The sequence below is a fragment of the Paramisgurnus dabryanus genome, chromosome 22 (assembly GCF_030506205.2).
Source record: "Paramisgurnus dabryanus chromosome 22, PD_genome_1.1, whole genome shotgun sequence".
In the NCBI taxonomy this organism is placed as follows: Eukaryota; Metazoa; Chordata; class Actinopteri; order Cypriniformes; family Cobitidae; genus Paramisgurnus; species Paramisgurnus dabryanus.
In genome coordinates, this window is record NC_133358.1 from 20988405 (window position 1) to 21006872 (window position 18468).

Below are 18468 nucleotides of genomic sequence, written 5' to 3' on the forward strand. Positions count from 1 at the left end.
AGCAGAGCCGATCCTCCCTATAAGCAGGCTACGTGAGCTGCGTAGGGCCCCGCACCACTAGGGGGCCCCCTTGTTCTTGACTTCATTCAGCGCTGCATAGACCAGCTGGCAAGTAAGATCATTGTGCCACACCCGCGAGAGCCATTTGAAATTATGCAGCTCCATATGCGTTTGACGCGACTACATGAGTCTTTATTTGGATATGGTTTAAAGCTATCTGCCCGGAGCAAGAAAGACAAGTGCAGTAAAGGTGAAGTAAAAAGATTAAGAACACATTAATGTTTTAAATTCCTGTTTAGTCTTGACTAACCATGCAATGGATTTATAACAAACACTGCAGTCCAAATCCCTAGATTCAGTTTTAGTCCAGTCTAGTCCAGTCCAGATAAGTTTTGTTAGAAATGCTTGTACACATTAATAATCATAATCTTTCATACGTCTTAAAAAATAAACACATTTATTCATGCAAAACGTTGTGTGACTCCGGGTAGCATTTTAAAACAATGCACATTATGTCTAGTGTTTGCGTATTTAGAGAATTATTTATGTATTTTGGTATGTTAGAGTCTGATCATGCCTTAGTTTTTAAACAAAATCTGTTGAGTTGTTTGATTATCTGACAACTATTTTGGTTTTATTTTATTCATAATTTTAAATTTGTTTCCGTGATGTTCTACAACTCTTAAAAAATAATATATTTAGCAGTACCTTCTTTTCTAAGTACTAATGTAAAAGATTAAAGGCTTTTCAGAAAACGTGTAAAAGGAAGTATTCTTATGAGTGTCACAGTAATGTAGGCTACATGTGGCAAAAATGTACAGGTATAAGATAATATGTGTTTTAGTTAACATTTTTTTTATAGCTAAATTTAAGCAGAGACAGTGAAGGGTTTTTTTTACCCGATGACAGGGCCCCCTCACAAAATTGCTTAGGGCCCCCAGAAGGCCAGGATCGGCTCTGATCTAAAGTATATAATGTGATTTATATTCAGGCATTTTGACCTGATTTCTTTCTCTATTCATCACGCTATGTATTTTGTCCCAGGCACTTCTGAAGAGCACCATGAAGGTCACAAGAACGTGTCCTCCTCCTGTGCCTAAAAATCCCCTTCCGGCCCCAGTGCTCTAACCGGATCAGTGCCACTCCTCTTCCAGCCTCCCTCCAGCCTGGTCTGATAAAGCTTGGCACCCTGGACAGTGTGCAGCGGCGCTATCTCCAAAGCACACAGCTGCTCAAGTCCTCACAGGCGCGCAAGACCCTTTCACCAGCGCAGAAGAATTTAAACACGCCAACACGCACACACCTATTACAGATCAACCCTGACCATGAGACGCAAAATCAAATATATCCGTTCATAAACACACACTCCAATTTCCAGCAATAAAACACATAATCGCTCTGAGCACTACTCTACCCACAATGGCCAAGAGAAACATTAGCATGGTAATTATTTCAAACCCATAATCAGATTATAACGGCAAGTACTTTATTCTCCTCTAAACTGCCTCGATATGACGCTTAATCTAATCACTGTTCCTCGACAATGCATCATTCTGCAAAAATATGCACGCAACTGATCATCCGTCTTAAATAATGAGGAGCTCTGGTTGTAGCTTCTCATTCGTATCAATAAACTTGGAGAACTTCAAGGCCCTGTTGACATGTTTCCATAAATCTCACAAATGGCAATTCTCAGAAAAACAAGCCAGTTTAAAGAAAATCAGCATTGATCTGTTGAACTCACTCTATTAATTAGGTTTAATCAGTTTATTAGTTGTGCATCCCAGCATGACCATTGATAACTTTGATATAAAAAGCCAAAACTTGCTCTTTAGTATTTTGTGATTCAGAAAAATGGTGCCAAGGTATTGGTATTGACATATCTACCTTAAAAGAGCACCTATTTCATTGCTAAAAACAGTGTTATTTTGTTTATTTGGTATGATACAATGTGTTCGAGTGGTTTAGGGTTCAAAAACACATTCTTTTCCACAAACCATACATTTTTGTAGCTCCAGATTTCACTCTCTTTCTAAAACGCACAGATTTGAAAAGCTCTGTGTCCCTGATTGGCCAGCTAATCTTTACGTTGTGAATGGTCTGAATACCTTTGACGTTAGCTGGAAATGTGACGCTCCTTACCATGTTTGAAAGATTCGGTCACAATGCAATGTTAACTTAGCTGTGAGTCCGAAGCAGGAGGATTTATGATAATGTCGGTCTTGTCTACATCACCAATCCCAGGAAGTAAACTGTTGCCTAAAATCCATGTGTTTGTTGTAGTCCAAGAGATTTATGTTGGAGACGATAACGTGAATCTGACAACAGGTGCTCTTTAAGGCACTAATATGCACTCTTTGCTATCAATTTGTAATTCTGAGGTAATATGAAATATTTAGGTGTAAGGTGTACTTTTTCTGTCCTAGTGACATAGGGACCATTTTTTCTGACAGTGTAAATCTGAAAATCTGATGTAATACTTCTATTTAAACATTATGAACTGTATTTTTAATATCATATCCATGAACAGATGTAGCTGTCTGTTGTGTGCTAGGGACTGGCACCCCATTAAAGCACATCTGGAGGCCTTGTCTAGCAGCGTTGAAACCATAATCTCCTCGACACACAAATAAATTACTAGAAATTAGCAAACTGGGCATAAATCTATTATGCAAAGTGTGTAAACACATTACTACTCTGTACTGATGGTTTTGCCAATATCCTTAATATGGACTTAATGATTATACAGAGCTCCAACTTATCTGAGCTCCAGCATCTGAAACACATTTATCTCTGTATAGTCTTAATGTGAGGTCAACAGACAGTAGTAAATCACACGCCGGGTTTCATGTGGTTCTCGCTCCTCCGCTTCAAGTGGGTAGATCGAAATTGAAATGTCATGCCTATTTAATATCTTCTCTCATTATTTGAAGGAGATTTCTGTATTTTTTAATTATCTTGACAATGTAAAAAATCTCAACATAACTTCTTAGAAAGAAAATTTTATGATTATGATTTACTTTTCGTTTTTATCAAAGGAAACAATTCAGCCAACAACGAGAAATGTCATTATCTTCTCACTCTTAATCCCTTCCCACTTGATTTTCCATAGCTTAGCACAATCCATTAAAATCTTATTAGATTGCGCAATGATATTACGCAGCGCCTGAAAATAATCCCCTTAGTATCTTTCAATAGCAGGGGACTATTTTCAGGCACTATGTAATATCATTGCGCCTCCTGCGGCCATGTTACAAAAGTAAAGTCCTTGATTATTACACCAGAATGAGAGTATAGTTCCTAACCATATCTGCCTAGAAAATCTCAACTTGTAATTTTCTGTCTGTCTTAGTACACGATGTGACTACAGAAGAGTCAAGTTTAAAATAGAAAAAATATCAAAACTTTGGTTATTTTTGAGCGTGATGCTAATGGTCTAATCAGATTCAATGGATTATGCTAAGCTATGCTAAAAGTGGTACCGCCAGACCCGGAGATCAGCTGAATGGATTCCAAAACGGTAAAAATTAAATGTTTAACTCTAGGGGAGCTGGAAAATTAGCATATTTAAAAAAACGTTTTGGCTCTGGTCTCACCTGTATCTGAGCGAAAGTTAATTGAGTTTGAGAAACAAGAGCCCTCGTGTCACATTCTGATGCTATACGCTGAGAAGCTCAGTGGCTCTTCACTACATTTGCAAGACAATGTTTTCCGCTCCTTTTGTCTGTCTAACTGTGCGCTTTGATCTCTTGCAAATATCTACAGCTCACAGTTTTTTACAAACACGCTGCAGTGTATTTTCGAAAAACCCTACAGATGACAAAACAGCAGGAAACCAATTGTAGGCAAGTGGCTGACAGAAAAATTCAGAGGTTTAACTGAGAAAAACAACTAGCAGTCACTAAACCAATTCATTAAAAAAGGAGGCTACAGTAATGCTCTACACAGTGAATCTACAGCAGCACAGCTAAAGAAATTCAACTTTGTATATATTTTACCCAACCATGGGTTGAGACAACCATGACCAACTGTTCCAGAATGCAATGCAATATTCAGTGCAAAACCTGCTGGGGAAAGAAACTCATTCCTTTACTCTATTTACATCCATTTAACTCTTTCCCCGCCATTGACGAGATATCTCGTCAATTAAGAGAAAACGCTTCCCCGCCAATGACGAGATTTTCCGTCTTTCCGCAATACCGCTATTATCCACCAGGTGGCGCCCTTCCGCAACTTTTTAAAACCGGATGTATTGCCCTATGGCAAGCTGCTGCATGTCCGTAGCCGTTTCTCAATGTCAAGGATACTTCCTTGGCAGGACTAGTCCTTACAAGTCACTTCCTTCAGAGGCTAGGCGAGGATCCTTTTAAGCATTCGGAGAACACGTTAAATGGAACAGGCTAGCAAGTGCACGTCATTACGTCATTGCGTGATTGAAAGGTGTGCTTTCGGTGCTGCGCGCATAGGATTGTGGGTGATTTCAGCGCGTGAAGAGCGCGAAGGATACAAATTTGCATCCTTTCCTGTATATGGGATATTTCTCGAACGAAGGACTCAGTCCTTGGCTGAAATTTCAAGGATCCTCGACATTGGAACAGTCCTTCGACGGACGTCGATGACGTAGCATCCTCGAAATTCTAGCTTCCGAGGATCCTTCCTTGACATTGAGAAACGGCTCGTGTCTGTTTTAAAGATCGCTCTGAATGGGATCTCTATGAAAAGTCCGTCACAAATATGGAATTATTTTTGCTTTTTGCTCAAAATATGGTGTTTTTGCAAAAACCTACCCATATTCAAAAGCTGATTGCAAAAGAACCACTAAAGGTAGGATGAAACGGTTTTTGTTTGAAAGCAGAGGGTCTGTTCTTTCATTTGGTATATTGTATGTTTATTTATTTAAAAAAGAACATTTTCTGGAAGGCATTAAACTTTGGTGAAAATCATGAAAAACGCTGGCGCTGGCTGGCAACTTTTTTTAAAAACGCTGGCGGTGAAAGAGTTAAAGAGCCATTAGCCCTAAAATTCTCTCTACTACTGCGTAACTGCCTCTTCTAGAGACCCCAACAAAAGCTTACGGTGGGAAAAATACTTTTCTGCTTCAGCGAAATGCTAAGTCCACCGGAATGGGTGTTATAGTTACAGCCAGCTGGCCATGAATCCACTAACCCCGACAGCAGTGCGGATCATTAACCCAAGTTAATTCCCAAGATTCACAGAGGAATCCCTATCAGTTTAACAGTATTGTATCAGTTTAATCAGGGTTAAAGACAAAACACTTCAGGGAGTGTTGCCTCGCCTCCTGAAGGTTCTTTCTGTTGTTGTTCTGGACTATAAAGAATTGAAAGACTTTAATATGAATTCAACCAATAGGGACACTTCAGCACCATGGACAGCACACCATCAAATCCAGTTATATTTCAGCTCGGTGGGAAATAAAGAGCGCAGATGCAAAACCTTCAAGTGCATGCAAGCTTTTATCTGCAAAAAACTCTACTTCTAAAAAAAAAAAACACTTCTATAGAAAAGGAGAAACATTGCAAATGTGTAAAGTTAGAATTTAAAGGGTAAAAATAAAAAAATGAACCACACATTAGGGGGAGCTATGATGCATGTGGCTGCCACGTTTAAGTTGTATTCAGGTACTCACAAGGGACACAAGTTTGAATGTGACCCCTATCGTTTTACATTCTTCTTCCGTGCACTTTGGGGAGTTCACAAAAAATTCCGGATTTCGGATTCTGCCAGCAAATTGGTATTTCTGAATGGCCTGAATGGAGTCTGGGATTAAGCGAATTTGAAGCAAAAGTATTTGATGTATAATGCTGGCAGAGAGCGTTCAATATTATTTCATTTTTAAGGTTGGTGTTTAGTGGCTTTTGCATCTTAGCTCTTCATATGTAAACATATACACACCTGATCGGTTGTTGGGCGACGTCCGGACAGGGGATACTGATGGAGTGCGTGAGGATGAGTATGGTCTCTGTCTGTCTCTCTCTATTGTTGAGGCAGAACCGACAAAGTGATACTGCGAATAGCCATCCTGGAGTTAAAAAGAGAAACAGATATTTTAACAGTGTGTAAGTGAGATGGAGGAGGTGCAAAATAAAGAAAAGTATTTAAGTTGAACAAATGCTTTTACTGTTCAAACTCAACAACAGTTGCCTCAGGTTAAAAAAACAGGTATTTTCGTTCCCACTAAACAGTTAAAGGGACAGAGAAAACAAATGAAAAACCATTTTTAGCTTGTCTTTGTTGAATAATGGTAGTCTACCCGCATTCACGAACATACAAAAAATGCTAGACATGCTAAACATCTCAGTCTCATAGAAATTCCTCTTTTAGAAATGTCAGCCAGAAAACGGACCAATCTGAAAAAATGATGCTTATGACATCACTGCCCCTCCACTTTAAAATAATTGGCTACATTTTTTGAGTGGCAGCAAAGTCAGCCAATCAGTAATGAGATTGCAAGTTAAGCCAGTAGGGGGAGCCAAATAGGTGCAAACCACTTGTTTAAAATCCTCCACCCTAATAGAGCAATCTGAGAAAACATTTTTTGTCTACATGTCAAATCACAGAACAAAGATAAATACCCCGTTCAATCATTCTATGTCACCTTTAAACGAAACAAAAAAGGTAAAAGTACAACACACTCTGAAAATGCTCGGTTGGGTCAAATATGATTAGGTTGTATTTCATGTGGGCCAGTGCAGAATGAGAAATTTGTGCATATGCAAATAGCTACACTACATATACATTTCTGCATAACCTAAAATGCTTTGCTCCACGTACATATCACTGCATCTTTCGGCTGGAGTGTCCACTAGAGGCACTGGAAGCACTTGTTTTTTTCTTCCTGCTTTGATGTGGGTTCATTCAAGGTCACAAAGCAGATAAACTTGACCATTATTGGAGTATATTCTTCAGTTCATGTTATAAACGTCTGATGTTGTGAATGTCAATATTATTTGCGTTGAGCCAAGGTATGTCAAGAATTTGTTGTTTACAGAAAGCATAGTCTCGGGACAGTAATTAATAATTTAGTGTTTGTTTTAGTCGGCTGTGTTTTATTTAAATTAAACCGAAGGACACCGCAAAGCACTTAGGCATGTTGTGCGTTATAAATTAGTACCAAACGGCACAAATCTACTTCACAAAGGCAACCTTAAAAAAACACGTCAAAACAAACAAACAAAAAAGCTCTAGTGGACATCCCATTGAAATAAATATCTGGGGCAATGTATTTTTTTAGTTTTGGCAGAAATGTAGGCAGAGGTAAGTATGATGAGTGGGCCTGGGTTGGCAAATGAAGATGTCTAAAATAAAGACTTTATTAAATCACAGACAGAAAGGTTACGAATCAAAATGTAATCAAACTGAAAAAGACTTTTTACAAATACTGCTAATTTAAAATAATGACATTTTATCTGTAAAGCCCGGCCAGACAATGTGGACATGATAGATTCTTCTCCAAAAAAAATCACTACAAAAGGTCAACATGTCATCTAGACATGATTATATTCTTCTGATAATAACCAGGGCCTTGTGAATTATCGCGCCTGAACCTTTTTCACCAAGACTGCGAGATGATAATGCAGAGCACATTCCAACCACTGAGCAAATTATGGATAAAGGTACAAAACTGACAACCTTATTTCCTATAAATGAAAATAAAATAAAACGTCAATTTTTCTGGCTTCTGGCATTGGTGCCTACGTTTATATTAGTTTTGGAATTTGCATAGAAGAGACACAAACATGTTTATTTGAATATTTGTCTTAAAGGAAAACACCACCTTTTTTATATTTTACTATGTTCCTCAACTTAGGTGAATTAATACATACCTATCTTTTTTAATGTGTGCACTTTTAATCTTTGTACAGCGCTTCTTGAATGTGTTAGCATTTAGCCTAGCCCCATTCATTCCTATGGCTCCAAACAAAAGTTTTATTTTGTGCCACCATACTTACTCGTGTAACTACTCATGTAACAGTTTTTAAATAGGGAAAACATGAAAGTGTTTGGTGGCTTCTAAATTCATCCCTGTTTGGATCCTAAGGAATGAATGGGGCTAGGCTAAATGCTAACACATTCACGACGCGATACACAAAGATTAAGTGCACGCATTGAAAAAAGATAGGTATGTATAAATTTGTCTAAGTTGAGGTAAGAACATAGTAAAATATTGAAAAACATTGGTGTCTTCCTTTAAACACAGCAAACCCTAACCTTTGATACACAGCATAGCTTCCGCGAACACAACATGCTTTTTTCAAGATCTATGTATGCTACATTAGCCCACTGTTATTCTGTCAGTCTTGTTTAGGACCTTTTTGTGTGGAGTCATTACAGAAATCAATGAACGAATAGAGGTACAGAAATCGATTAACAACTGATCTAGAGTCAGTGGCTTTGAAGGGAAAGCTGTTTGATGTGTGACTGAGGCAACCTGAAAAGCTGATGGAGGAGATAAACTAAAGCCATCGGCCACTGGCCTTGTGACACATCAGCCATGGGTCTGCTGAGTGTGCTAAGAGATCAAAGCTGGGAGAGAGAAACTGAACGAGTGATGCAGTACATTCAAGGGGCAACTTTCCGATTTCTCTCATGAAGCCAACACGTAAGTAACTTAAACTGCACTTAATCGACTTGCAGGTTAAGTTACTCATCGACTAGAGACTGGCTCCAAAAGAGAGTCAATCCCATAGACCCCTCATGTTAAAATGCCTAAATTCACAGCAGAAATAAATATGTTTATAGCCTGCTACAAAAAGTGTTTTTGGTCTCAAAAGCTAATAATTTTACCCTTTTAGCCTTAAAGTTCTGCATAATTAAGGGCGTGGCCACTTGATTGACAAGTGAATCACCGCAGCTGTCACTACCTTCGACCTAGGCAGGCATGGTTTCAGCAAACAGGCACCTCAGCTCCACGCATGTTCCAGCATTTATTCGGTTATCCATGAATACTGCACAGTGACGCGCTGCCAAAATGTTAAGGGCAGGCTTAGCCTACTTTGGGCTTCAAAAATGGTTGTCAGAAGCCTACAGATGATGTCACAGACACTAGGTCCATATTTAATATAGTATATATGTACATCATTAAAAAATAAAGTGAGAAAAGTAAAATTGCCTGGTACACCTTAACTCTTTCCTTGCCATTGACGAGTTATCTCGTCAATTAAGAGAAAACATTTCCCTGTAATGGTAATGGTAATCTGTAATTCCGCTATTATCCACTAGATGGCACTCTTACCCAATTTATAAAAAACTGAAGCAAAAACATTTGTACACATTTTAAACTCTGTGTATGTTTTGGTAATCATTCTGAATCTGATCTCTGATTAAATTTCTTTACAAAAATACTATTATTTGAGCTTTTTGCTCAAAGTTTGGTATTTTAAAAGTGACACTTTGTAGTTTTTCGACCTTCATAATATATTTCAAAGACCCTTGTGATGGTACATCGACTAAAAATAGGTTGAATGACATGTCTACCATAGTCTGACGGGGTCTGTATTGCTTTTACTCGTACTTTTAAACTTTTGTGTTTCGAATAGTAACCCAAGCACAAAAATAACAAAAAAATTTGACTGCTGTATGGCATGCGTCACTTCCTCAAATTCGTTCTGTAATCTGTAAAAACAGTAACCAATAGGCTATTATAATGACACTGGCTTGTAAATGAGAGCTACGCGATCTTTTGGCATTTAAAAAAAATAAAACCCATGAAATTATATTCATATGACATGCTGGAAGGCACACCGCGACTTTGTGACCCAAAGAGTCGACGCATATGAGTAGGCTAGCCTATCACAAATAAGACGACACAAGTTCGATCTAAAGATAAAATTAATCCAAAACAAGCACAATAACAATTAGTTTTAGGTACAAAACGTCTATATCTTGCTCCTGACAATCGACTGTAATGCACAGTTATCTCCAACCCTAAACAAACACCCCTGAAACAACCAATTAACGTCTTCAGCATTGCTTGGTCTATGCGACTTTCCTGATCAGACTTTGTTTTGCGTCAGTGCTACGGCGCTTGTTGCCTCTAGGGGGCGCTAGACGTGAAAAATACATGTCTAGTGCCCCTAGAGGCCAAAAAGTTCAGCAGTGTGCCTTTAAAGAAAAAGCGAACAAATGAAGAAAGGATTAAACATTTTTTTCCAATTTTGTTTGTTTGTTTGAAAGCAGAGGGTCTGTTCTTTCTTTTGATGTATTTGTATGTTTATAGAAGAACATTTTCCTGGAAGGCATTTGGTGAAACTTTTGTGAAAATCACAAAAAAATGCTGGCGGAAAACTTTTTTTTTAAAAGGCTGCCGGGGAATGAGTTCAAATTATTATTATCAAATGTGATGGGTACTCGGCTCATTAAAATGACTGAGTTGTTTACATTGGCTGTACGAGGTTGTGATACAGTATCATGAGCGTGTATCCGATTATTAGTGGATTCATTCACTGAATAAAAGGTCAAAATATTCATGCATCGTGAAGACATCTACGCTACAGCAGAGATGTGCATCAGCAAAAAAACACAAAAAAAGCAAACAAAAGCAAAAAAAGACTATCTGATAAAATGAGCGATCTCGATACAGTCAATACAAGAATTCAGTGCTAAAATGCCACTGATATTGATAAGATGACTGACAAGAAGAATAGCACAAGAAGTTTTCTAACAGGGAGGACGAACACGACCCCTGACATCTCACTTGCCCCTCCGTGACGTTTCTTTTGTGGTTGAGGTGAGGATGAGATCAAAGGGATGGTTTCTCAGACTCTGTGCAGTTCAAAGCTGCCCCACTTTTTCAACATGGAAGAAATCTGCCAGTGCTCCACAACGATTGTGCCTGTTGCAAATAATAACATTGGACAGGTTTTTGAAAGCTCCAAGGGGTGTGAAGAAGACACAAAAAACGAGAAAAATGGCAGTTGTCGCCTGTCGGCTAAAGGCCTTTCATTCTGGATCTTTGTCATTGTGCTTTTTTACAACATTTAGCTTCCCAAAAGATTTTTACCTTTCCGCTTTTATGTGATGGGCGATTAGGTTGGCTGTGAGATAAAAGACACCTGGAAAGATGGATGGCTCTTTTGAAGTCAGATGTGCTCAGTCATTTGAAAACAATACTTTCAGAGAAGAGTGAGCTTCAATTCGCTTAAAGACTTTAATTATGTGTTCATTATGTATCACAGCTTCATTCTTTCCTTATCAGGACTGACAGAATATAATGTTTTTGACTGAAGGAGTAAGCGAAGGCAGTTTCACCACAGGACTTCGTTCAGACTACGAGGAGATGAGTCAGTTATGGCAACCTGCCCACCTATGATTCCTCAATAATGCTGCTTAACATTTGCTCACAAAGAATAAACTCCAGTGTGGAAATCTGCGCTGAAGCAAGCCATTGGCAAAGACTCATTATTATACTCCCAGAGGCGGAAGGAGCCAGGAGCGAACTCTTGCTGTGTTGGCTCCCGTGGGTCTTTGAGGCAATTGACTACCCTGATACTTCTTGGTAGAGAGAGGGTGACAGTGGAATTGGATCTCGGGAGACTGCCAGACTGAACGTAACGCCTCTCAGCATAACATGAGTGAACCTTCCGGCTTAAGATCAATGCATAAGCAACTTCTCTCTTCTCTCAGGCTAGAACTTCACTTAATCTTAGTCTAAATCTAGGTTGCACCATCTGAATCAAACCAAAGCCTTGTGGGCTTATTAGAAACACACACCTAATCAGAATTTAAAGCTTTTTCCAAAGTCATAATTTGTATATAAATAGTTTCTAAATCTTTTTTTATGTATGCATTGAACTTTACATGAATTTATTCATTAATACAGGACATAGGAGTTGCGAAGTGGCTCAGTGGGTAGCACTGTTCAAGCCCCGGTTCAAGCCCTGGATGAGTTGGGTGGTCTTTCTGTTCAGAGTTTGCATGTTTTTGCATGTTGCATGTGTTAGCGTGGAGTTGTGAATTTCATGCATGCACTGAACAATATGCACTTACCTAAAGGATTATTAGGAACACCATACTAATACTGTGTTTGACCCCCTTTCTTCTTCAGAACTGCCTAAATTCTATGTGACATTGATTGAACAAGGTGCTGAAAGCATTCTTTAGAAACATTGGCCAATATCGATAGGATAGCATCATGCAGTTGATGGAGATTTGTGGGATGCACATCCAGGGCACGAAGCTCCTGTTCCACCGCATCCCAAAGATGCTCTATTGGGTTGAGATCTGGTGACTGTGGGGGCCATTTTAGTACAGTGAACTCATTGTCATGTTCAAGAAAAACCAATTTGAAATGATTTCGAGCTTTGTGACATGGCGCATTATCCTGCTGGAAGTAGCCATCAGAGGATGGGTACATGGTGGTCATAAAGAGATGGACATGGTCAGAAACAATGCTCAGATAGGCCGTGGCATTTAAATGATGCCCAATTGGCACTATACTTGGTTGTATTTGTTAACATTAATTCAGTTAATGCATTAGCTTACATGAACTAACAATGTGCAATATAGTGTTTCAGCATTTATTAAACTTACTTAAAAGTTAATAATAGTGAATGCCAATATAGACCGTTGTGCTTTAACTAATGTTAACAGTGGCATTTTATTTTAAAAATGTATTAGTAAATGCTGAAATTTACACAATCTAAGATTAATAAATGGTGTAAAATTGTGTTGATTGTTAGTTTATGTTAGTTAAACCATTAAGTAATGTTAACAAATCTAACTTCTTGTAAATTGTTACCAACACCATCACTCAGTGTTTTTATCAGCAAATGTTCACAATATATTAAGTGAACATTTAGCATCTATAACATAAAACTACCTCCATACAGCTTAGCAGTATTAAAACTAAAAGATCACAGATGTTTCCTGGGCACCAAGCCATCGCTCATCGCCAAGGGAGGTGTCTGGCATCCTACACTTCTTGTTTCCTTTTCTCCCCCTGTCTTCGTTATTCTCTTTTGCCCGTCTGTCACACCACCCAAAACATGAAGAATCGCACCTCAGGTGGCCAGACTCATCCAATTGACACCTTTCATTTCGACAGTGAGGGAGAAAAACGCATCCGCACGGAACGACTGTCATTATGCACTCATGAGATGAGAGACGGGGGGTTCTGCAAATGTTAATAATAGCAATCTCTTTCTTGCTGCCCTTTGCTTAATACAATCCCTCGTGACATTTCCAGGGCTCAGCTGGGCTGGCTGAGGAAGCGGGTTAGTCTGAGAGATGTTTAAAAATCTACAAACCATCCCAGCACCCGACCGCACCTCAAAAAGGGCCATGTTTTAAATTTTACACCGTCGGAACAAAAAGTACAAAAGCTGTCACTGGAACCGTACCCTTTATAAAGGTCCTAATATGTACAGATATCTGTTCATTTGGTAGCAATATGTACCTTTGAGCAACCAATATACACATTTTAGATACATTTTGAAAAGGTATCGCCCCCCGTGACAGCTTTTGTAGCTTTTAAAGGAATATTCCATTTTCTTAAAAGAAAAATCCAGATAATTTACTCACCACAATGTCATCCAAAATGTTGATGTCTTTCTTTGTTCAGTCGAGATGAAATTATGTTTTTTGAGGAAAACATTGCAGGATTTTTCTCATTTTAATACTTTAATAGACACCAACAATTAACACTTAATTCAACACTTAACATTTTTTTTCAACGGAGTTTCAAAGGACTAAAAACGATCCCAAACGTCTTATCTAGCAAAACGATTGTCATTTTTGACAAGAAAAATAACAAATATACACTTTTAAAGCACAACTTTTCGTTTAGGTCCGGTCCAGCGCGACCTAACGTAAATGTGTAGTGACGTAGGGAGGTCACGTGTTACATATATAAAACTCACGTTTGCTGACTATTTTAAACAATAAACTGACACAAAGACATTAATTAGTATCAGTTGACATACAACAACATAGGAACGGTCCTCGTTCTCAACACTTGTAAACACTGGGGCGGAGTTTCGCGTTCGTCCTCTGTGACCTCTTGACGTGATGACGTATTGCGTCGGGTCACGCTAGCGCATGACGACCGGATTTAAACGAGAAGTTGTGCTTTAAAAGTGGATATTTGTTATTTTTATTGTCAAAAATGAAAATCGTTTTGCTAGATAAGACCCATATGCCTCGTTTGGGATCGTTTAGAGTCCTTTGAAACTCCGTTGAAAAAACTGTTAAGTGTTGAGTTAAGTGTTAAGTGGTGGTGTCCATTAAAGTCCATTAAAATGAGAAAAATCCTGCAATGTTTTCCTCAAAAAACATAATTTCTTCTCGACTGATCAAAGAAAGACATCAACATTTTGGATGACATGGTGGTGAGTAAATTATCTGGATTTTTCTTTTAAGAAAATGGAATATTCCTTTAACTTCCGTCTTCATTATCCACCATAGACAGATTTCTCTACTAAGCTTGATGCACTGCATTATGGGATCGATTTCTCAGCCAAATAAATATCCAGGTGCAATGTATTTTAAGAAAAAAACATTTCATGAGCAAACACATGATGTCTAAAAGTGCTGGCTTCGTAGGTAGCCCGCTACATTTTGCATCAGAATGCATGTGGGAGTTTGTCCCACAACAAAAATCAATGCGAGCACTGTATACAATAAGCAATACTGTGGACTTAATGACTTCAGCACCTCATATGATGCATTTATAGACCAGGTTGTCCTCTATGACCTTGACTGTGTCAATTTATCTGTGTCAGCCTAAGCGTGTGAACGGTTGTTTGATAATCTGCCTCAAGGCGGCATGCGAACACAGCACAGCTATTCAGCTCAGTTCACCCTGAACCTGTTAGCGGTCTTTTATTCAATAATATTTATAGACATTTAGTCAACTAACATAATGGAAATTGCCGTTCCATCTAATTATTCCCCGCTATTATAATGCGCACACTACCTTCATTTTTCTAACCATCTAAATATTTAAAAAGACAGAGGGTAATTAATACTATATGTGCTTGAAATTAGAGCTTGCAATAACATTAGTTTTGATGGTGGCAAGCTCAGCGGGATAAACTTCCAAACATCCATAATTACATATCATTAGAGAAACGTTAAACCCTGCATCAAACAAGCATTGTGACTCCAGACTGAGGCAAGCTCCTTTCGGCATAATTCAAGGAAGATTTAGAGACTGGGAAGAAATTTCCACAGACACACTTCAGAACTCATCGGCTCGACTTGTGGCCTTTTCCCATCTTTAAAGGTCAATGAAGCATCCGTGGCCATCTCAAAAGTTGTAATTCGGTGGCACCTTCTGTGCACAGTGGAGTGGGCTGAGTCTTACATTACAGGGATGAATCTGGGAAGTTTCTTTCCACCCAGCTTTATATCTGTCAGAATGAATATTGCTCAGTGAAGGCGAACATTGTGGTCTCTGAGCCTGGGGGCTTCCAGTATTTATAGGTGGACAGTGGTCTGTTACTGGGCAGCACAATTGTTTTTGGTGTCCACACACAATTTTCATAAACCCACATCCCACCATTTCCATTTTCAGCACACTTTGGGTGGTTTGTGCACAAGTCAGGTGGACAATGTTGGTGTACCTTAATAAAAAAAAACAGTGTACCCAAAAAATAAGAAGAGAGTTATTATTTACTTTATTAAACCTGTATGACCTGGAAAGGTTACATTTTGCTTTGTTCCTCATATAAAGCTATAGCACGTTTTATAGAAGACTTCAGGATAACTTTTATGACCCCATTTATTGTAACTGCATGAAATCAAATAACTGTTCAAAACTTTCCTTTTTGCCTTCTACGGATAAAAAAGCGCCCTGTTGGTTAAGAAGGAAAAAAACAGGATTCTCTGCTCTTGAACGCTGGGAGCGTGTCCACTGCCTGTGCTAGAGCCACGCCCACTTGCGTGAAAGCTGACATATCTCTCAAATGTCTCCTAACAAAATTAATCAACCTCTTTTTCATATCATCGTTTTTAGTCAATTTAAATAAGGAGACCAAGCTGTTTTGTAAATTAACGCAACCAAGTAATATGCATTTCCGTGATGAAGGCATAGCTAGCTAGCAAACTGTAGACTGTATACTAATGGTAATGACAGTTACTTGCGGTTTAGCTGACAAACCGCTGATATAAACAGACTTAGCTATTATTTTTTAAGGGACAGGGCCATGCTTGATGGCTCCAGTGCATCATCGAGCCATAATTTCAGGCCTCTCTGAAAAAATCCTCATTTTAGAACTGGTAAAAAAACTGTTTAACCACAGTGGCGGCGAATAACTTCTTTTTTCGAGGGCACATAATGCGAAGTTCGTCACAACATGTATGTAGCCCGTCATGTGTGGTTTATAATTTCAAAACATGTGTTCGCCGCATCGAGTGAACCTGTTTCGTCAAAATAAGTGCCTGCGGCAGACGCCTCTAAAGGGTTTATGATAAAAGAGACGCTCACGTTTGCCAGATACTCGCATAATCTCATGCGTAATCAGAGTTTACTGTTAAGGGAGTGTCTTGCGTGTGTTTTGTGAACGTGAGCGTCTCTTTTATCATAAACGGTTTTGACGCGTGTGCAACAGGCACTTATTTTGACAAAACACGTGATGCACATGGTTCACATGACGCCACAAACACATATTTTGAAAACATGAGCAACACTCATGACACCCCGAACACATATTTTGAATTTGCGCCCCTTGGAAGAGCAGTCACGAGCTGCCACTGCTTAACTGTCTAACTTGACAATTCAGTACTAGTTCACAGTCTTAATAACATGCTTCAGCAATACATTTTTAGCATTTATAATGTGTTTATTCTCTCAAACAATTCTCTCAATTTACTTTAAGATTTAACAGACCTTAGCAAACATTTGTTGCTTGGCTGTTTGTAGCTGTGTGTGAACGCAGCCTAAGCCGTCTAGCCAGCCACACATAAATGGGTTAATTCCCATTGACCTTCATTTAATTTTCAAGAGCACAATATCTATTTATTGGTCACAATGTTACCCTTGTATTTGTAATAAAAAATAAGATGTTTCTTTAAATGTCTGCTTTTAATTTCTATTCCCTAGAAATACCCGAGTATGCATACAAGGTCATTTACTGCTATCTATCTGTGGTGCTGCTTAAAACATACAATAGGCCTACATTTCTCCGAATGAACCTTGCGCAAGTCAAGGCTGCAGTTTGCCTGTAAAAGAGACGTGATGTAGACAAATATTTATTGAATAGAAATATCTCTTCAGCATGACGATTACTGCTCAATGGAGCATTTTTTGGTAGTTACCGCAGACTGATGTTAACAGTCGACCGTGAGGAGTCTTGCCGAACAAACAGTATGTCACACATCTTTGTTGGCGAGGGAGAAAGGAACGAAAATACCTTTTCAATTGATTTATTTCCAACAATTTTCTCTGAAAGATCAAACACACATACAGTACTGGGACAGAGGTGTGAGATCAGCTTGCATGCTAATTGGACTCTCTGGTTTGGGATGGGTAAAGCGGCACACAGCTGTCATGAGTGGAAACTAATCTCCTACCTTTTTATAAAGGCTCCGGAGATCTCTGTACTGCCACATGCTGCTGAGAACCTGAGATGCTGCCTTCACCACTTTAGGTGAATGTCTGTGTAAAAGAGAGAGAGAGAAACAGAAGAGTCTTTTAGAAAATAATTCAACCGTATTAAAGATAGCATATGGTTGCTGTCAACATGCAGGACTGATTCTGTGACCTTGCCTGTGCTAAGGGACTTAGTGTTTTCTACATAAAATCATCTTACATAATGTAAAGAACATTTAGTGAAAATATAACCTTGAAATCTTTAATATTGACAAAGTATGGTCATGTCAAAGATTGAAATCATTGTGAAATCAATCACTTATAATCATTTATAAATGACTATAAACTTCATAAACTTGAATGCTCCTAATCTTATAATTATATTATCAGACTTTAGTCTGGATTTTACAACCAGAGTCACATATGCAAACTTTGTCTAATGCCATCTGTTGACATTTTGAGAGGGTGTTGCTGGTTACTAAGATAAAAAAAACTTTCAGGATTTTTTATAGGGTTTAAATACATCACTAAATACATTTAAACATATAATATATCAAATGAAAGAACATACCCTCTGCTTTCAAACAAAGACGTTTTATCCTATCTACATTTGTTTTCTTTTATCATCCTTCAAATATGGGTAGGTTTTTTAAAAAAAACAAATTTTGAGCAAAAAGCTAAGTTAACTGCAAAGGACTTTTGTTAGAGATCAGATTTAGGGCGATAATCATAACATACGTAGTGTTTGAACTGTTTTTGGACTTGCTTCTGTGTTTTATAAGTTGGGTAAAAGCACCAACAGCCAACCGGCTCACAGCTTAAGTATCACAGCTAAAAAGCCGCGTTTAAAAGTTTTGGTGTGTACAACCCATAAACAAGCGGCGTTCGTGGTCAACACGTAACTTCCGGTAAACTCTGCT

At 38.5% G+C, this 18468-nt stretch overlaps 1 protein-coding gene across 3 annotated transcripts in view; it reads right to left on the bottom strand.

Annotated features, from left to right (window-relative positions):
• ctnnd2a (catenin (cadherin-associated protein), delta 2a) overlaps window positions 1–18468 on the bottom strand; it is a 310244-nt gene that overhangs the window by 6161 nt on the left and 285615 nt on the right. For all 3 annotated transcript variants that reach the window (XM_065258246.2, XM_065258245.2, XM_065258247.1), the window contains 2 exons: window positions 17530–17614; window positions 5914–6040 (listed from right to left, as the gene is read on the bottom strand). In XM_065258246.2, coding sequence (XP_065114318.1) covers window positions 5914–6040; window positions 17530–17614 — 212 coding nt within the window. The remainder of the gene's footprint in view (window positions 1–5913; window positions 6041–17529; window positions 17615–18468) is intronic.